This window comes from Pimephales promelas, chromosome 13, assembly GCF_988280905.1.
Source record: "Pimephales promelas chromosome 13, fPimPro1.hap1.1, whole genome shotgun sequence".
Lineage (NCBI taxonomy): Eukaryota > Metazoa > Chordata > Actinopteri > Cypriniformes > Leuciscidae > Pimephales > Pimephales promelas.
Window position 1 is genome coordinate 34213219 of NC_142781.1, and position 21832 is coordinate 34235050.

The window sequence follows — 21832 nt, forward strand, 5'->3', positions numbered from 1 at the left end:
AGTGTTTAGTTCTTCTCAGACTCTGAGGACACAGAGTGCGCGTGCTGTGTGTTGCTGATCTCGTGGCCAGGATGATTCCTCGCTGAGGATCCTCTATGATGGATGTTCATGTTCCAGTATCTTCATCTTCTTCTTCATCATGTCTCCAGCAGCTCCGGTCACTGACAGCAGTGCTTCTGATGTCCTGCACGAGCACGAGCACACGGACGCGCCGCGGGAACTGGTGAGTTTGATCCGCTGAGGGAAACCTTTGTTAGAAACCGCGACTGAAGATAATTAATAGTATCTTTATTTTGTATGTCTCACAACATGCAAGATAGAGAAGCTAATATATGCAATAATATTAATGTTTAATTGAGACATGCTGTGCATGTGAATACACAAAGACTCATATCCATCTACTGTAGGCTACTGTAATAATAGATGGCATAAAAATTAAGAGTCATATTTCACCACACAATCAAATTGATAAAATAAATTATAATTATTTTTTCTTAAAATACTTAGCATTTATATGAAATTGAAAAGCACTCTTCATTTGATTTGTATCTTTCGTTATATTGTATTTATTTGTGCTTTTGTTTGTAATTTGATTATTATTTTATTACTGACTCGACTGTTTGCTTGTCTTTAATAATGTTTTACATTTATATTAGTTATAGTAGTCGAAATTGGCATAAATAATTGGGCATTCATTTTCACTGGTAATATTTTGGTGCGATTACTGCCTGTTTTTGCCACAACAACAAAAAAGTCACGTTGTGTGGCAAATATATATATATATATATATATATATATATATATATATATATATATATATATATATATATATATATATGAGTAATATATAGTTTGGTTGATTAAGAAAATAACATGAATTAAAATTCCTTAAAAATGTAGCCTATTTTAAAATAATTTTATAAAAAAAAAATATTATTTTAGCTATAGATTTATATAGGCTACACATAACCATCTATTAAACATTAATCATATTGCATGTATTTGCTTCTCTATCTTGCATGTTGTGAAACAGAATAAAGATGCTATAAAATATGATTGTATGCTTTTATTTAAATAAATAATTAATTTTTTGGGGTGTGAATATGACCTGCATGTTTTTATGAGATTCACCCAAAAACTGTTAAGTCATATTTAAGTTGTTTGTAATCATATATTGATCATATATTTTCATAATGACTTGGCTGCAAAAAGAGGGACCTGAATGTATTTGCCACAATAATGTCTTCAAATAATAAAAAGATTATACTCTTTATTAACACAATGATGTTTAGGAGCATGTTAAGGGCCATCCTGACTGCAACTAAACCCCAGAAAGTCATTGTCTGTTATGTCACGTTACTAAAATGACCAACTCAAGAGCACTATAATAGTCTGAATGAAAGTGGGACACCTCGCTCACACGTCCCAAAATATACAGGACGATCCCAGCAGAGAATCCTCTCTATATCTTGCCTGGAAGCGCCTCAGGGTTTGGGCTTGAGCACATTACAGAGGCTTTGTTTCATGCTGAACACATCATTGGCTGCTGATTAAAGATGGTGATTAACTATTGTGTTCAGTATTTCCTCAGAAGTGCTTCCCCTTTGGGTCGATGAAGCTCTTTATTCAGTAATTACGTTTCAAAGGGCCTACGAATGATGTGCATGAATACGTGCACTCAAAGAAAAGTGATTTTAACTATAACCTGTTTACAAAATTATATTATATTTAAAGACCCACCCAATTATAAGGTCAATGAGGTTTCTGAAGTTGTGTTTGGGATTTAACAAGCACACACATCTGTTAGTGTCAGATTAACCCAGCGGGGTTATTTAAATATCACTGATATACTAGTAGTGTTTGTTAATATTTTTAAGTATAGTTCATGTTATATTTTCTGTTTTCATTGTCATTTTAAGTTTTAGTAATTTTGTCAATCTATTTAGTAATTCAATTTAATAAAAATGAGAAATGTTGAAGTTAATGTTATTTTATTTTAAGCAATACATTTTTTGTTTATTTTGGTTTATTCCACATGCAAACTCATTTAAATTCATAATTATTTCAAGTGAATGTATCTTGATTGATACATGTTTAGATATTTGTATTGGAAAACAGGACAAAAAAACTGAGGAAGATACTAATATTTCGCAATGTATGCAACATTTAATGGCATGACTTTCACACTAGTGTGGAAATTAACACTTTATCTGTTTATATGGCCCACACTAAATCGAGTTAAAGGATTAGTTCACTTTTAAAAAACTTTTGCTGATAATTTACTCACCCCCATGTCATCCAAGATGTCCATGTCTTTCTTTCTTCAGTCAAAAAGAAATTAAGGTTTTTGATGAAAACATTCCAGGATTTTCTCCATATAATGGACTTCAATGGGGACCAAACGGTTCAAGGTCCAAATGAGAGTTTCAGTGCAGCTTCAAAGGGCTTTAAACGATTCCAGACGATGAATAAGGGTCTTATCTAGCGAAACGATCGCTCATTTAAAAAATAAATTAAAAAGTTTAAGTTTTAAAAGCTCAAATGCTCGCCTTGGTCTGTTCTGTGATGCGGGTTTGTAACTCTCCTGTTCAAACTCGTTCATCAAAATGAACGAATCTATTTTCGAGTCATTAGGTTGATTCAACAAATGAAATGACTTGAAAAAAGATTTGTTCATTTTGATGAACAAGTTTGAACTGGAGAGTCACAATTTGGACCCCATTGAAGTCCATTGTATGGAGAAAAATCCTGGAATGTTTATCAAAAAACCTTAATTTCTTTTCGACTGAAGAAAGAAAGACATGGACATCTTGGATGACATGGGGGTGAGTAAATTATCAGCAAAAGTTTTTTTTAAAGTGAACTACTCCTTTAAACATGCTACTTTTTACACTATTATTATACTTGATAAAGCACTGTTAGTGTTCACCACTATGTTAGTGTTTCATAAACCAATCTTTTTTCTGCAGAATGTCCTCATACAACCTAAAATTCATCGGTTCCTCAGTGACTTCATATTATTGATCAAATACTTGAAAGAATGTGATGAAACTGAAATACTAAAAAAATAATTGCATTGTATATTAATGGCTGAGAAATACTTCATAAGGGCTACTTGTCACGAGTGCTCTCGTTCCCGCTGAGAGCTCCAGGGGCCGGGCTAGAAGGTAGAGCGGATAATTATGGAGGAACGTTATCAATTATTTAATGCCTTCTGCCATGTTAAGTATCTCATACTCAAGAAAAACATAAGAAGCAAACTTATTATAAATATATGCAACAAGCACCAACTTCCAGGCACCTGAAGTCAACTAAATCAGGCAATGTGATGACACAGAAGTTGCGATGCACATATATAAAGTGAAACGCTTTCTGGAACAAGAACAAATGTGGGCGGGGCTTGATTTTCTCTGTTGGGAATTGATTGGATGGTGGTGGTTTGCTATTGGCTGATGTCTTTTTTTCCACTTTCATCCGGATTTCTACGAGGGAAGCGTCTATGGGCGGGTGAATGAATGCTTTTTTCAGTCTTTCTATCTAATGTACAAAATAAGCTTGCACAATTTACATATGAACACGACTGGAGATGACAGAAAAACACCTGGAGGTCATCAGTTTTAGTTTCTGTTCTGACAGTTGCAAGACCAGCCGAACACTGTGAGTGTGTGTTAGACATCAGGAATGGAAAGAGGACATTGTGTTTGGTACATTTTTCGTCTTCAAACCAAACTTGGGGGTCTTCAGTCGACATTTTAAATCCCGTCTGGCTAGAGCTCTTCCCATAATGTTCCCGCATTAGATCAGCGTTGTTGGAGAGTTGTTGTCTTTTGTGACTGTTTGAACACATTTGACCACATGAGCGACGCGTTTACACTACACAAACCATTTTCGACCCCATTTACTCCTGATTTACACCCAAGTTTGATTTGAAAACGAATAATGTACCAAACACACTTACAGCATTCGGCTGGACTTGAGGCTGTCAGAGCAGAAACTAAAGCTGATGATCTCAGTGTGTTTTTCTTAGTGATGGGTACGAGACCGCCTATGCTGAGTCCGAGTCAAGACCGAGTCTTTTAAGGGTCGAGTCCGAGTCAAGACCGAGTCTTTGAAGGGTCGAGTCCGAGTCAAGACCGAGTCTTTAAGGGTCGAGTCCGAGTCAAGACCGAGTCTTTGAGGAAGCAAGTCCGAGTCGAGACTGAGTCCGTTGGTTTTCAAATACAGTCAAGTCCGAGTCAAGACCGAGTCTTTAAAGGGTCAAGTCCGAGTCAAGACCGAGTCTTTGAAGGGTCGAGTCCAAGTCAAGACCGAGTCTTTGAGGAAGCAAGTTCGAGTTGAGACTGAGTCCGTTGGTTTTCAAATACAGTCAAGTCCGAGTCAAGACCGAGTCTTTAAAGGGTCAAGTCCGAGTCAAGATCAAGTCTGATGGTTCTCAAATACAGTCGAGTCCCAGTCAAGACTGAGTCTTTTAAGGGTCGAGTCCGAGTCAAGACCGAGTCTTTGAGGAAGCAAGTTCGAGTCGAGACTGAGTCTGTTGGTTTTCAAATACACTCGAGTCCGAATCAAGACCGAGTCTTTGAAGGGTCGAGTCCGAGTCAAGATCAAGTGTGATGGTTCTCAAATACAGTCGAGTCCGAGTCAAGACCGAATCTGTTGGTTTTCAAATACAGTCGAGTCCGAATCAAGACCGAGTCTTTGAAGGGTCGAGTCCGAGTCAAGACCGAATCTGTTGGTTTTCAAATACAGTCGAGTCCGAATCAAGACCGAGTCTTTGAAGGGTCGAGTCCGAGTCAAGACCGAGTCTTTGAAGGGTCGAGTCCGAGTCAAGACCGAGTCTTTGAGGAAGCAAGTTCGAGTCGAGACCGAATCTGTTGGTTTTCAAATACAGTCGAGTCCGAATCAAGACCGAGTCTTTTAAGGGTCGAGTCCGAGTCAAGACCGAATCTGTTGGTTTTCAAATACAGTCGAGTCCGAATCAAGACCGAGTCTTTGAAGGGTCGAGTCCGAGTCAAGACCGAGTCTTTGAAGGGTCGAGTCCGAGTCAAGACCGAGTCTTTGAGGAAGCAAGTTCGAGTCGAGACCGAATCTGTTGGTTTTCAAATACAGTCGAGTCCGAGTCAAGACCGAGTCTTTTAAGGGTCGAGTCCGAGTCAAGACCGAGTCTTTGAGGAAGCAAGTTCGAGTCGAGACCGAATCTGTTGGTTTTCAAATACAGTCGAGTCCGAGTCAAGACCGAGTCTTTGAAGGGTCGAGTCCGAATCAAGACCGAGTCTTTTAAGGGTCGAGTCCGAGTCAAGACCGAGTCTTTGAGGAAGCAAGTTCGAGTCGAGACCGAATCTGTTGGTTTTCAAATACAGTCGAGTCCGAGTCAAGACCGAGTCTTTGAAGGGTCGAGTCCGAATCAAGACCGAGTCTTTTAAGGGTCGAGTCCGAGTCAAGACCGAGTCTTTGAGGAAGCAAGTTCGAGTCGAGACCGAATCTGTTGGTTTTCAAATACAGTCGAGTCCGAGTCAAGACCGAGTCTTTAAAGGGTCGAGTCCGAATCAAGACCGAGTCTTTTAAGGGTCGAGTCCGAGTCAAGACCGAGTCTTTGAGGAAGCAAGTTCGAGTCGAGACCGAATCTGTTGGTTTTCAAATACAGTCGAGTCCGAGTCAAGACCGAGTCTTTGAAGGGTCGAGTCCGAATCAAGACCGAGTCTTTTAAGGGTCGAGTCCGAGTCAAGACCGAGTCTTTAAGGAAGCAAGTTCGAGTCGAGACCGAATCTGTTGGTTTTCAAATACAGTCGAGTCCGAGTCAAGACCGAGTCTTTTAAGGGTCGAGTCCGAGTCAAGACCGAGTCTTTGAGGAAGCAAGTTCGAGTCGAGACCGAATCTGTTGGTTTTCAAATACAGTCGAGTCCGAATCAAGACCGAGTCTTTGAAGGGTCGAGTCCGAGTCAAGGCAGAGTCCGTTGGTTTTCAAATACAGTCGAGTCTGAGTCAAGACCGAATCTGATGTTTATTTTTGAAATTAACTTAAAAAAAATGTGCTGGAAAAACAAATCTCGAGGACTCGGTCTGAAAATTATGAGTCCTTCTCCTCCCACTGTGGTCCGAGTCCGAATCAAGACTGAGTCTGATGGTTTTTTTTTAAATGAACATAAAAAAAATGCTGAGTCTGTTGGTTTTTAAATACACTCGAGTCCGAATCAAGACCGAGTCTTTGAAGGGTCGAGTCCGAGTCAAGATCAAGTGTGATGGTTCTCAAATAAAGTCGAGTCCGAGTCAAGACCGAATCTGTTGATTTTCAAATACAGTCGAGTCCAAGTCAAGACCGGGTCTTTGAAGGGTCAAGTCCGAGTCAAGAACAAGTCTGATGGTTCTCAAATACAGTCGAGTCCGAGTCAAGACCGAGTCTTTTAAGGGTCAAGTCCGAGTCAAGAACAAGTCTGATGGTTCTCAAATACAGTCGAGTCCGAGTCAAGACTGAGTCTTTTAAGGGTCGAGTCCGAGTCAAGACCGAGTCTTTGAGGAAGCAAGTTCGAGTCGAGACTGAGTCCGTTGGTTTTCAAATACACTCAAGTCCGAATCAAGACCGAGTCTTTGAAGGGTCGAGTCCAAGTCAAGACCGAGTCTTTAAGGAAGCAAGTTCGAGTTGAGACTGAGTCCGTTGGTTTTCAAATACACTCAAGTCCGAATCAAGACTGAGTCTTTTAAGGGTCGAGTCCGAGTCAAGACCGAATCTGTTGGTTTTCAAATACACTCGAGTCCGAATCAAGACCGAGTCTTTGAAGGGTCGAGTCCAAGTCAAGACTGAGTCTTTAAGGAAGCAAGTTCGAGTTGAGACTGAGTCCGTTGGTTTTCAAATACACTCAAGTCCGAATCAAGACCGAGTCTTTGAAGGGTCGAGTCCAAGTCAAGACCGAGTCTTTAAGGAAGCAAGTTCGAGTTGAGACTGAGTCCGTTGGTTTTCAAATACAGTCGAGTCCGAATCAAGACCGAGTCTTTTAAGGGTCGAGTCCGAGTCAAGACCGAGTCTGTTGGTTTTCAAATACACTCGAGTCCGAATCAAGACCGAGTCTTTTAAGGGTCGAGTCCGAGTCAAGACCGAGTCTTTGAGGAAGCAAGTTCGAGTCGAGACCGAGCCTGTTGGTTTTCAAATACAGTCGAGTCTGAGTCAAGACCGAATCTGATGTTTATTTTTGAAATTAACTTTTAAATTAACATTTTTTTAAAAAATGTGCTGGAAAAACAAATCTCGAGGACTCGGTCTGAAAATTATGAGTCCTTCTCCTCCCACTGTGGTCCGAGTCCGAATCAAGACTGAGTCTGATGGGTTTTTTTTTTAATGAACATAAAAAAAATGTGCTGTAAAGACAAATATCGAAGACTCGGTCTGAAAATTATGAGTCCTTCTCCTCCCACTGTGGTCCGAGTCTGAGTCAAGACCGAGTCTTTGAAGGAACAAGTCCGAGACGAGTCTGAGAAAGCAAAAATCGGTCTTGAGTCCGAGACCAGACTCGAGTACTACATCACTAGTTTTTCTGTCGTCTCCAGTCGCGTTCATATGTAAATTGTGCAAGCTTCTTTTGTCCATTACATTGAAAGATCTGAATTAGTCCATACTTTAGACGCGTCCCTCATAGAAATCCGGATGAAAGTCGAAAAAAAGAGACGGATTAAAACGTCGGTGTAAACAGGAATGTCTCCCCCTTATCTTGTGATCCGATCGACCGAAATACATTTTAAAATCTGGTGTAAACAAGCCCTTAGAGTGTCCATCCCATTTTTTGTTTACAGTATAACACATCCTTTCTTGAATTTTCTCTATGGGGGAAAAAGTGCCACAGATCTACTTCACAGATCCTTTTCTCTCGTTTATATCTTTACAGCAACGACCCTTGAAGCAGTCCCTGAGCAAGTCCCTGTGTCGCGACTCACACTGGAAATGCCTTCTTCTGTCGCTGCTAATGTACAGCTGCGTGATCGCGATGACCTGGTGCCAGGTCACGAAGGTCACGCGCCTCTCCTTCGACAGCGCCTTCAAGGGCAAGTCCATGATGTACCACGACAGTCCCTGTTCAAACGGCTACATCTACATCCCAGTGGCTTTCCTCGTCATGCTCTACGTGGTTTACCTAGTCGAATGTTGGCATTGTAACTCGCACAACGAACTTCAGTTCAAAGTAGACCTGGAGAGCATCGCCGAGCGCGTGCATCGCATGCAACAAGCCACGCCTTGCATCTGGTGGAAGGCTATTAGCTATCACTACGTACGCCGGACGAGACAAGTAACTCGCTACCGCAACGGGGACGCTTACACGACCACGCAGGTTTACCACGAGCGCGTGAACACACACGTCGCCGAGGCCGAGTTTGATTACGGGAACTGCGGGGTTAAAGACATTTCCAAGCACTTAACAGGCCTCGACAGCTTTCCGGTGACCAGGCTACGCTTCACCAAGTGCTTCAGTTTCGCTAACGTCGAGTCCGAGAACTCCTATCTGACGCAAAGAGCGCGTTTCTTCACCGAAAACGAAGGACTTGACGATTACATGGAAGCTCGGGAGGGGATGCACCTCAAAAACGTCGAGTTTAAGGAATACGTGCTTGCGTGTGCAGATCCGGATCGCTTGCCTTGGTACGCGTCGCAGTTTAGCTTCTGGTTGGCGGCGACGCTGACTTTATCCTGGCCGTTGCGCGTCCTAACGGAGTATCGCACGGCGTACCTTCATTATCACGTGGAGAAGCTTTTTGGGTTTGACTATGTCGCCGTTACGCCGCTGGACGAGAGGCCGTTTTGCCGCCGCATCCCTCGGGTAAACACCATCGACAGCACAGAGCTTGAGTGGCACATTCGCTCCAACCAACAACTCGTTCCCAGTTACTCCGAAGCCGTGCTAATGGATCTGGCACAGCAGTCCAGCTGTAACACGTCCGCGTCTCGTGGGATCGGCGCGGCCGGTGGAAGTGGCTTCGGTGGATATCGGCAAAACTGCGAACGCTGCCATCGGTCCATTAGCAGCTCGTCGATATTCTCGCGTAGCGCATTGAGCATCTGCAACACTAGCAGCCCGCGATTACCCTTCAGTGGCAGCCGGTTCTCGCTGGGACGTTTGTACGGTTCACGTCGTAGCTGCCTTTGGAGAAGTCACAGTAGTAGCTTGAACGACCCCGGCTGCGCGACGGAAAGCACGCGATGTTTGGCCGGTCAGTCAGCCAATGAGGAGAGCCCACCTTCTCCACCGGCCTATCAGGACGCGCTGTATTTCCCCGTACTGATTATCCACCGTAACGAGGGCTGCCTCGGTCATGACCGCCATTCATTGCACCATAACGGATCCTGTGTGGAGACGTCGTTATAGCGTTTGCAAATGGACGTGGAAAATTTATTCGCGAATTGATGATTCATGATTTGTGGAACAGACTGGTACTGAAACGGCCACGCCCAAATGAGAGAATGCTTAATTTCCCTCCCAAAATGTACAATAGCACAAATGTACAATAACATTTATTTTGACAAACACATTAAGAAAGTACATCGGGTTTCGTTTGAGTTCATGTTGACTTAAAATGAAAATTGCAAACGGAATGGAACTTTTTTTCCTCTTGCTTTGGTGATTCAGAAATGTCAGTTTCAGTGGTTATGCAAAAAAAAAAATTATGATAGCACAGAAATAACTTACACAAACACTGAATTTCATTTTATTACATTTCTTCATAACAAATGCGGTCTGATTTTATTAGGATATTAAAGGTTAGGTGATAGTTCACCGTCTGTGTCTGGTCATACGGCCGTGCCCAGAAATGTGATTATAGTCTGTAAAGTTATAAATATTAATATTTTTCATAAAAAAAACGCATTGTTTCGCTTCAGAAGGCCTTAATTAACCCACTGGAGTCATATTGATTATAGCCACCTGAATAATTTACCTTTTATTCCTAATTTGTCAAGTTTTATAAGTAATCCATCCTTCCACAGCACATCATATGCTTTTTCAACGTCGAAGAACACAGAAATTACACTTTCCATATTAGTTTGTGCTTTCCTAACTTCTAAGCAGACCTCAGGCCTCTAAACACTGATATTCTTCTGATATTTAGAAGAATATCAGTAACCAGTCAGTTTCTGGTCTCATTGACTTCCATAGTATATATTTTTTTCCTACTATGGAAGTCAATGAGACCAGAAACTGTCTGGTTACTGATATTCTTCATGTATGATGCATTATCCTAGAAAAAAGTAGCCTGGCTTATTTTTCTGCATTTTTTACAGTCTATGCTTATTACAAACTTTTTACTTTTGAGGTTGAATGTGCTGTTTTTGATTTGGGACAAAACCAGTCAAATATCAACTTATTTGAGTTCATCTTTTTATTACCTTTTTCTAAACCATTTTCTAATAATGTGAGAAATGTTGAAGGTGTCCAAATGCATTTTAATTTCATTGTTTAAGGATAATAGCTCTATTAAGAGTAATTTTGGTTATTTTTGAATGAGTTTTCAGTGGCCAGTAGTGATTCGCTGGCAGGCACAGCATGTACGGCTCAGACTTCGGCATTGGGATCATAGTTGTGATTGTGTTTGCGGGCCTGGACCTGATTGGCGGATAGAGCCTCATTGATGCAGAGCAAACTGTCCTGACCCACATCGGTCACCCGAACGTCACACTCCACCAGACTGCTGTTGTGGGACATCCCTTCCTCCAGAAGCTTTCCTCCGTCCTGTAGGAGACACACACACACAGGAGATGTGACGTTTTATATGGATTATACACAAATCAGAGACATAACTGTGAGAGAGGATCATTAAGTAAGTCCTAAAGGGTTGATTGATTTCATTCAAGACTTTCTACTTAAAACCAAAGTGAACATGAATTCATGTTAAATGAGACGTGATTTTATCTATCATAAACGAATGTGACGGTAAAAAGAGCGTTTTACAGGAGTGTAAACGTTAAAAAAGACAACATTTCACCACAACCACTAATTGAAGATTTATTAAGACCTACACCACCGTTCAAAAGTTTAAAATAAGTATCTTATCCTCGCAATTTATTTGATTAAAAATACAGTAAAAATTATGAAATATTATTACAATTTAAAATAACTGTTTTCTATGTGAATATATGTTAAAATGTAATTTATTCCTGTGATCAAAAGCTGAATTACTCAAGTCTTCAGTGTCACGTGATCCTTCAGAAATCATCATTATTAAATAGTATTGGTGATCAATAATTAATTTACATTTGCATTTTCTAATATGACGATTTGGTGCTCAAGAGATTCTGTGATAAACAGCAAGTTCAAAAGAACAGCATTTATTTATAGAAATCTTTTGTAACATTATACATGACTTTTGATCCAAAAATGATCCTTTGTTTTCAGAGAATCAGAACTCATTTGTATGAAGAATTGGCAAAATAATCTATAAAAGCCCAACCTAACTGCATAATATATATGACAGTATAGAGTTAACATCTGCATGACCTCTGACCCTCCTGGTCTGGAGTTTCATAAGAATCATTACAAGCTTCCTTGAGGCCGGTTTAAAATTCACAAAGCTTGTTTCTATTGTTTTTATTATTATTATTATTATTAATTTTCAATAATTTCATAACTTCGATATTCGATTATGTCTGGGTCATATTTCAAACAGAATGAAAAGGAAAATATTTGACATAATTAAACCACTTTTTCATCACTATTAGGCACATTTCCCTTTCAAATGGTCATTTGGGAAATAATAATAATTTTCTCAAAAAATATTGGATATATGAAAGCACTAAAAAAAGCACTAATTTCTTTTTAAAAATTGTACGTACCCCAGACTTTTGAACAGTAGTGTGTAATTTTCACCTTGTGGGTATTAAAATGGGCCGAAATAAATCCTATGTACTGACACTGAAGGAAGTATCACTACGTGTAAATTACAACGTTTTTTAAGCTTTGCTGCATAAAATGATTTAATAAATGAGAAAGGCTGCATTACCTACAGGAGCCTAAAATAATGACAAGATACAATATTTTAACAGGAACCACTAACCCACACCAACTGAAAGTCAGAAGCATTTTGATGACAAGAAGATTACAAAGAAAATCAAGCATAACATGAACTGATGGTAAATTCACATTAAGACCAGAAACATGTATTATTAAGAAAGCTAAATTTGATTTTATGTTGATGAATTCATGTCTTCTTTTCTTTTTAATTATCAATTCAGTGTGATTTTGCGTCAGATTTTATGGTAATGCTGAATATCTGAAGGTTGAGCATATCACATTTTACAGTAAGATCTCTTGACTCTGAGTGTGTAGACTAATGTTTCGGGTGTGTATACAGCGCCTGAGCTCTTTCCTTGTTGTTGAAATATGATTGGCCTTGAAACGGAGATGGAAGGAGCGGATAAATGCAGGAACCATTTGGACGACCCGTCCCAGGAGAGAGGTAATCCCCATCCCACATGTCTGTGTGTTAGCGCACATCTATCCGGCTTCCATGAATAATTGAACGTGAACGACAGGGCTGTATCGTTTCATATTCATCTCTTTACAGACAATTAAATGCTTTAAAACAGCCTTTGTTTTTCCATTTCCGCGAATATTAGAGAAAGCAAATGTTGCATTATGATGCAGTGGTGGTTTCCAGAATGCTCCTATACTTGTTACAGTAATTTGTTTACTCTATAAGAACCAGGAAAGGTCTTAATAAACTGCAATAATTTAATGCAAAAAGTGATTTTTGTCTTGTTTTCCAGTACAAACATCTAAACATTCTTAAATCAAGATACATTTACTTGAGATGCAAAATAGCAAAATATTGAGTATTGTTTTATGAATATTTGATTAAAATTTAGTGAACTTAGAGAGAAAATATATACCAAAACAAATACGTTAATTTTCTTACCCCATTTTTTCTTGTTTTATAATTTTTTTCTTGTTTAATTTTGACGCATTTCTCAGAAAACATCTTGTGTTTTTTGAACAAGACAAAAATACTGAGTATAAGAAAAATCATGTTTTTTATCTTACTTGAAGAATGATTAGATATTTGTTTAGTCAAAAAAAGATAAGAGAAAATAAAATATAACAAAAATACAGATGCAAAATATTACGTTTTCTGAAAGAATTATCAAAATGAAGTGGTGCTAAAAATATAGAAACATATCTGCTAATGGGGTAAGAAAAAAATAAACCTTCAAGAATTTTTTTCTTACCATATTGGCAGGCTAGGTATAGATATCCCCGTTTTAATAGTAATTTTATTTATTTATTTTTTTTCCCCTTTTTCTTGTTTAATTTGGCGTCTTGTTTTCTTGTACTGGGAACAAGATAAAATTACTGAGTAAAAAAACCATAGATATCACAAACCTCAAAACAACCTTTTGTTGTTATTAGCAAAATACGACAGCAGCGTTTACACCGCCACCAACGATAGTGTCAAAGTGCCCAGAAGTCATTCATTTTTCAATGAGTTTTGCCGCTCTCGCAGCGGCGGTGTGAACGTACAGTACAGTTAGCTTCATAATGGACTTCAATGGGGACCAAACGGTTCAAGGTCCAAATGAGAGTTTCAGTCCAGTATTAAAAGGCTTTAAACGACACCAGACGATGAATAAGGGTCTTATCTAGTGAAACGATCGGTCATTTCAAAAATAAATAAAAAAGTTTAAGTTTTATAAGCACAAATGCTCACCTTGCTCTGTTCTGTGATGCACGTTCGTGACTTAACTCGTTCATCAAAATGAACGAATCTTTTTTCGAGTCATGACTCAAAGGGTCCTAGATAAGACCCGTATTCATCGTCTGGTATCATTTAAAGCCCTTTGGTTTGTACTGAAACTCTCATTAGGACCTTGAACCGTTTGGACCCCATTGAAGTCCATTATATGGAGAAAAATCCCGGAATGTTTTCACCTCAATTTCTTTTCGACTGAAGAGAGAAAGACATGGACATCTTGGATGACATGGGGGTGAGTAAATTATCAGCAAAAGTTTTTTTTTAAAGTGAACTACTCCTTTAAAGACAGAATGAATTACATGATCATACACCCATTGCATTCAAACTAATGTTGAAATGACCTTGAGAGATGGAGTGATCAGACGTGTAACGTTACACTGTGACGGTTGCTTATCTCGTCTGGTTAGTGCAACCAATCGCACAACAGCTATCTGGCGTGTCATTTACACCAACTTTTGTATAAAAACTGGCGACGTCCTGGCAAGATCTTTGACTAGTTTACTGGGTTTCGTTGCTGGAAACCCGCCAGCCAGTGCTTGAGACGTCACGTGAAAAAAATGAATTGATTGAAAAGATGAAATTAGATGAGAATGTGTTCAATTTCATATTCTCAGGTTTACTCACGACTCCCAGTCTGTTGTTGGACAGGTTTAGGCTCTTGAGGGTCCCGTTCTCCGCCAAAGCCCGAGACAGCGCCGCGGCCGAGGGCTCCGACATGTTATTTCCCTCCAGGTGAAGGTTCACTAAAGTCTTGTTCTTGATCAGAGCCTGAGCCAGAGCTTGACCCCCTTCATCCCCGATGTGGTTAAGCCTCAGGTTGAGGGACATCAGCGTGGCGTTTCTGGCCAGAGCATGAGCCAGAGCCTGAGCTCCTGAAGCTCTTATCTGGTTGTTGCAGACGACCAGCCTCTTCAGCTGACTGCGGTTCAGAAGTTTCCCGATGGCTCGGGCTCCGCGGTCGCTGATGTGATTATGGGAAAAGTCCAGCTCCTGCAGGGACGGGTGATCCAGCAACTGACTCACAAGCAGGCAACACTTCTCATCGTCCACCCTACTGCGATGGATCCTGAAGACCTGGTGAGAAAAGTTCAACCAAATGTCAACACCGATGCTCTGACGAATGCCAGCAGGACAAAAAAAAGCTGGACTGTATGACGTTGTGATATATTTCAAGCCTTCTGGAGTCATATCATGATTTTATATGAAGACCAGGCATTAGAGCCAGACCGATATATCGGCAGGCCGATATTATCGGCCGATATTAGGCATTTTCCAAACTATCGGTATCGGCAGTTATAATGGCAGATAAATGAATATTTTAAAAATATAATAAAAACAGACGAAACACGCTTGAACCATGTCATGAGTGTTGGAGTTGTATAGTTTGTCCACCAGAGGGCACTCTACACCGTCCCTGTTGGCAACACTTGTGTATAACGCGCCACACATCCAGCCAGAGTCGGGCAGAGAGAACCAGTTATGCATTATCATATTATTTTAGTTAAAACTCATAATTAACTACAAATAACTAATCTTAGGGAAATCTGTTAATATTTAGTTGCGTGTTTCTGAAATAAAAAAAAAAAAGCAATAATATCGGCCGATATATCGGAATATCGGATTTTAAAACCAACAAATATTTGTATCGGTCGGTTTTATATCGGTCGGGCTCTACCAGGCATACATGTAAATGTAAATTTTCTTTGTACTTCTAGGGGCTTTACAGTCCTTGGTCACTATATGCTTTCTTTGTATGAAGAAAACAGTGTGAACATTCTCATAAACATCTCCTTTTGTGTTAGACAGAAAAAACAGACGTAAAGTCCCCCTGTAGTCAATTATTTTATCCCTTAAAACTCATCTTTGATCAGCAAAATGACATATTTAAAAAAAAAATCCATGGAAAACAATGCGTCACGCCTTAAAATATCTTGAATGTAACTCGACACCCTTTCCTCATTTAGTATATGCGGTTCTATGAATATGCTAATGAGCCCCGCCTCCACTCGCACAGCTCAGAGATCCACTGGTTGACGATCACACGTTGATCTGGTCGTTTCAAACCATGTTTTTGAGACTGTCTTTGGTCTCAGCAAAATACTCAGCAATGCTGTCGACTTATGAATGTCTTAAAAACACCACATGGACATATAAACCACAGTAGTTCACCCAAAAATTTAAATTCTGTCATTAATTACTCTACTCATGTCGTTTCAAACCCGTAAGACTTTCGTTCAACTTCAGAACACAAATGATGAAGAAGAACGAAACAGAACATGAAACGAGCGGTTTGTGTGAGAAAATGTACAGTATTTATATCGTTTTACCTCTTCTCAGATCTGTGATCTGAGGGTGCGGACACTTTATGGCTGTGCTTACTAGAGGTAAAAACGATAAAAATACTGTTCGTTTTCTCACACAAACCGCTCGTTTCGTGTCTTAGGCCATCAATGTGTACTTACATTTACGAGTCATTAAATCAAGTTTAATTTTGTCTTCTCTGTGCATGCTCTTTGAGGTGGTGACCATAGACCTCCATTATATGACTGACAGACAAGAACGGTTTGATCTAAAAATATCAAAATTGAAAATACTGCGGAAACAAAGACACCTACATCTTGGATGCCCTTGAGGTAAGATAAAACATACCAAAAATTAATTTCAAAGTGAACTGTCCCTTTAACAATATCTTAATTTGTGTCCTGAAGAAGAACGAAAGTCTTACAGGTTTGGAACGACATTATTAATTTTTTGGGCGAACTATCCCTTCAATGTGAACCTATATTTTGCATAGCCAATAAAATGTTTCTGAAAACTGAAAAAACACTAATAATAACTGAACCTGTAAAGTCTTGCAGGAATTGAGGGCTTTTGCCAGGGATTCACAGTCTCTGAAGGTGAACTCAAACAAGTTCCACTCAAAGTTCATGCCGCATGCTTTCACTCCGTACACCACGCTGAGCTCTTCCAGGTTCGGGAGTTTGTCGAGCAGAATGCGGAAATCAAAGTGATCAATGGAGGGTCCTTCACTGCCCAGATCACTGGCACAATCCGAACGATCGTCCTCGTCAAAACTGGGCGGCTCTTTGATGGGCGGCAGCAGCTGAGAGATATTAAGGCGCTTTACGTAGTTTCGACACAGTGGCACCAGACACAGGACTGTCTTGGTGTCAGTTTCATCTGGGATGAAGAGTTCAACGATGTTCTCTAAGTGACGCTCGAAGAACATGCGTTTCCAGCTGTTGCCGTATGAGGAGACGTCACAGATACGCCAGCGACGTTCACAGCAGCGCTTCCAGTAGCTCTCATCGCTGATGAGGTTTGCGCAGACGGTCAAGGGAAGAGACTCTGGCAGTCGCTGGAGGACATATGCTTTATACTTGGGCGTGAGTTCATCCAGAATGGGGTTCTCTGCAAAATATTAATGCACAGAACATGCTCATGTGCATATTGAGAAGAGAACATCCTTTCATTAATAACAACTGCAAACTAGTACAATACATCCTCAAAAAATGGTATGAAAGCTGTCACTGTGGCAGTGCCCTTTCAAAAGATACACCACAGTTTAGAAAATGGTAATACAATATGACAAGAACATAGAGTTAACGTTATCAAATCCATTCTTCTGTTAGACTGTTTCACAAATGAATTAGGTTTTTGGGTAATATATGTCACAAGTTACTTTATTTTGCTATCCTCACTATTTACATAAATAAACTAGTGTCCTGCACCCAATAGTAATATTTTTTTTTTTTATTATATCTGGTGCCTTATTTTCCCATAAAGGGGCATATTAGTACCTAAATGGGACATATTAGTTGCTTCTGAAAGGATACTGCCAAAGTGACAACTTTATTTTTTGAGAGTGTATAAGAAGCTAATTCTAAGGGTGTGTTTCAGCTTTGATCACCGAAATAAATTTCACAATATTACTGTTTTTTTTTTGTATTTTTAATCAAATAAATACAGCCTTGGTGAGCAGAGACTTCTTTTAAAAACATTAAAAATATCACCAATCCAAAACTTTTGACTGGTGGTAACGTTAGTGTATTTGTATTAAGCTTATTCTTAGTGTGCGTTTAAATTCTTGGTTCTTTTGGTCCGATATATGTGAATTTGAAGCTTAAATACTTGTGGTAGTGGGTTATATGAATGAATAAACTAAATGATAGGCTAGATTTGTATTGTTTACCTTCAAAGTGTTTTATAATATGCTGTAGGCAGAGTGTTGTTAGTGAAGGAACCAGTGCCAGCGACCACTCCGGATCCTCCGCGAACAAGGTGCGCATTTTACGCCCGTCAGCGACTCTGTTCCCCGGCCTCATTCCCCTGGGTGTCCGTGAAGACTGACTCTGAGACATACCGCTAAAACTGACACTCCTTTAACAATTAGACACATTAAATATGACTCGTATCATAAATATAAAGAATATACATTAGAATATACATTAAATTAATTGATTAAATAGTTTTACGACTTACTTTCCGTTCCTTTGTAACGTTTGATGTTACCATGGTAGCAGAGACGTGCTCGCGCCCTTCAGTACGTCACTTGCCTCTGATCACGCGCCTATATGTGTGAAACAAACAGCCTCACACATGATTAAAATAAACCATTATCCACACATTCATCACACTATGTAAAAGAGAAAAAGACAGAATAAAATGAAAGAATGTAGAACGAGGGCTGTCAGTCTAAAAGTTGAAACTCATATTATAGAAGGCAAAAAAGGAGATCGCTCAGATTGTACCGTGATGATTCGCAATTAATTAATTTCTGCATCACACAATAAATTACATGAATTCATGTAATTCACAAGCCCATGAATTCACTTCAAAGACGTAAAAATCACTGTGAATGAGGGCATCACCTCCTGTATATGTGGGGCTGATCATGCAAATCATAATCATCATTATAATACATTTTATTATAAAGTGCCTTTCCCTAGCTCAAGGGAGATCATGATGGCATCAACAAGATATATACACACATAACCTACATTTACAGATCATAAAACCACCAATTCATATAATCAGAATGACTGTAAACAAGTCAAAGAAAGAAAAATGCCTTTATAACAATATATGCATGATTGAATGATCATTTCTAAATTTTGTTAATTAAAAATGTGTATGGAAACATCACATTTGAGAGATGATTGACACATCTGAAAATTAGGTCAAACCTCAGTGTAACATATCCTGAATCTAACTGCGTGCAAAACCAACACAACCTGGGGAAAAGATCATCTCAGGATTATGGATTATGAATAATTTATGAATTAAACAATTTCATTTCATAACACACTTTGCATCAAATGCAATTAATCATCCACCAAATCTGCCTAATGTAGTAAATAGTAGTGAATCATCATGTGGTGAACCATTTTATATAGGCCGCCTATATGCCACTATTGTTTTCTTTAGAGCTGATTTATAGCTGAATAGAATTGGGGTACGTTTACATGACAATGAATTTTTTTTCTTTGCATCGTAAACGCTGTACTATTGTACATTCCTGGCCAGTAGATGGCGATGTCACTTGACGTCACTGTTTTTCACAAATACACATGAAAATTAGGCTTTTAATGCTGTTTTATTTCTGCGTGTTGTTTTTAATATGCTTTAAGAATACCCATTTGCAAAAAAGCATTGCAGTGAAGCAAAGACAGTCTCAAAAACACAGTTTGAAATCTCTGGTGTTTCTGACGTCACAAATGACCTTTACTAGGCTCATTTGCATATTCATTGAAACGCGTATACTAAATGAGGCAAGGGAGTTACATTGAAGATATTTTGAGGCATGGAGAATTTCCAAGGAAAAAACTTTTAAATATGTAATTTTGGTGATCAAAGATGAGTTCTAAGGAATAAAATTATTGACTACAGGACGACATTAAAACACGACACACCGTTTTCAACTAAAAAGAGAAACTTTTTATTAATTCTGGTCGTTCATTTACACAACAGCTGAGTTTTAGGGGCCTGAAAACGCAAACTTTTGAGAGCGGGATTCAAAGTACAAGTTTTTGAAAAAGATGCGCATGATGTCACCATTTTTACAAATTAGCTTTTTTGTACAAAATCGTACACGGTACAAAAACTGGGTAACACTTTATTTTACAGCGTCACTGTTACAAATGCTAATAACTATAAATCAACCAAACTAAACCCTGATCCTAAACCCATAGAAAGTACATAGCTTACTCAGAACTTAAATATATAATTATAGTTTAACAAAGACACCTTAAAATAAAGTGTAAACAAAACTTGCACTTTTCAAAAGTTTGTGTTCGTCCTGCCAAAACCCCATTGTCTTGTAAATGAACAACCAAAACACACACAAAAACAGTTTTAAGGGGGAAATTGTGTCAATTATAAAAGCACAGATGGAAAGTGCTTGACTGTCATACAAAAAGTGGCCCTAAAAACAGATGTTATTTACTTAATCCATAATACAATATTTGTCCCTTTTGATTTTTGGATGAAATATGATCAACGCATTTTCGTAAATTAATCAAAGTCACATCTCAAAAGGTTTTGAGACAGAATACATATATTCAGAGAAATGCACTATATGCATCAGATCACATTGTGCATCTTGACCGTCTAGACAAACAACTGCATAATCAGCATTAACCTCCAAACCCTCATTACGCTTCTGTCAGCCTCAGCATGAACAACCATAAACTCAGCAAGAGAACAACGCTCGACTGACACCCTGAAACTGCTGAGATTTCAGCACTCGTCCATATCGCCCCAAAAGCGAATGTCACGCTTCATCAGGATCCGTGTTTGGACACATCAGCCTTTTTATACCAGACAAACAAACAAACCCAAAGAAGGTCCACATTTGAGCTTCGAGATTTGAACAAAGAAATCTGCATGAAGCAGTTCTGGTTAACTAAAGATGCCCTGCTTCAAAATAATGGTTTTACTTTTAATCTGCAATATGTATAGATATAAGTGTATGTAATGTTATTAAAAGAAATGATTAGAGCTTATTTATTTGAATAACAAAATGTCAAATTAATCAAATAGGCCATCGTAACCCCACTATTGGGGTAAACTTTTACAGAAAACATTAATGACTTTTGATATAATTCCTATTCAAGTGCCATTAATGTAAAATACTAAATCAACCATTCTATTTAAAATAAAATTGAAAATTTAGTTGAATAATTGAATAACCGATGCCAGTTCAGTCTGAAAGGTCAAATTATCCTCTGACTGTAATATGAATATTTACATATTTAACTGGCCATGTTTTAATTGAAGATATGTCATAATATCAACACTATGAATGCGAATAAAATTATTTCACTCATCTAATTTGTTTTAATGAAAGCAAATATGTCTGAAATGTACATCTAATTCATGGAAAACTGAAAAATAACCCCATTAATTACAATAATTATTAAATTTAACAACATCATGTTCTGTGCAGAACACACTAGTTTCTATGGGCTTTGCTGCATCAGTTCACTCTTAAAAATAAAAGGTTGCAAAAGTGGGTTTTCTCAAGCAATGACCGGGAAGAAACATTTCCGGTTCCTCAAAGAACCTTTCAGTGCACATTTCTTAGAAATAACCTGTTTTTTCTTCTTAGAAGTGCTTTTTCCACTATAAAGAACTTTCTGTAGAATGGAAGCATTCGGATATTAAAGGTTCTTCATGGAAACATCAAAAAGAGTAGCCTGACTTACTCATACTGGCATCCAGGCTACAATAAGAGCCAAAATTTAGCTCATTCTTGATCATCATCATTAACAGAAATACCAATTCTTAATATATCAACTATAGTAAAAACTAAATGTTGATATCTGCAATTGAATTTTCAGGCTGCCATTAAAATTCAATTGTTGATTTCAAGAATAAGCATTTCCGCGAGTGATGACGTCATTTTTACTAGTGAACATTTAATTCCTGATATCAAAATATGTCATTGTATCTTGTAGAAATCGAATTCCGGATATTAAGAATTAGCGTTTTAACTAGTGAAAATTGAATTGATCAGTTAAAGTTAAAACGCCTTTGCCATAGGCTTCAACAAGCACAGTCACGCGCTTCTGCACGGTTTGATTATTTCATTGGAATCTTCCTAGAAAGAGAT

At 38.7% G+C, this 21832-nt stretch overlaps 2 protein-coding genes across 2 annotated transcripts; one reads left to right on the top strand and one right to left on the bottom strand.

Moving 5' to 3' along the window:
* Window positions 1-42: 42 nt before the first annotated feature.
* Window positions 43-9430, top strand: tmem151ba (transmembrane protein 151Ba). The gene is made up of 2 exons (XM_039690204.2): window positions 43-223; window positions 7872-9430. Exons 1-2 carry the CDS (start codon window positions 140-142, stop codon window positions 9342-9344), a joined length of 1557 nt encoding a protein of 518 aa, XP_039546138.1. The 5' UTR covers window positions 43-139; the 3' UTR covers window positions 9345-9430.
* Window positions 9431-10338: 908 nt separating this feature from the next.
* Window positions 10339-18296, bottom strand: drc5 (dynein regulatory complex subunit 5). The gene is made up of 5 exons (XM_039690301.2): window positions 18202-18296; window positions 17912-18099; window positions 16562-17130; window positions 14344-14793; window positions 10339-10703 (listed from the first exon to the last, which is right to left on the bottom strand). The coding sequence occupies exons 2-5, from the start codon at window positions 18078-18080 to the stop codon at window positions 10527-10529; spliced, it is 1365 nt and encodes a 454-aa protein (XP_039546235.2). The 5' UTR covers window positions 18081-18099; window positions 18202-18296; the 3' UTR covers window positions 10339-10526.
* Between the last annotated feature and the right edge of the window lie 3536 nt (window positions 18297-21832).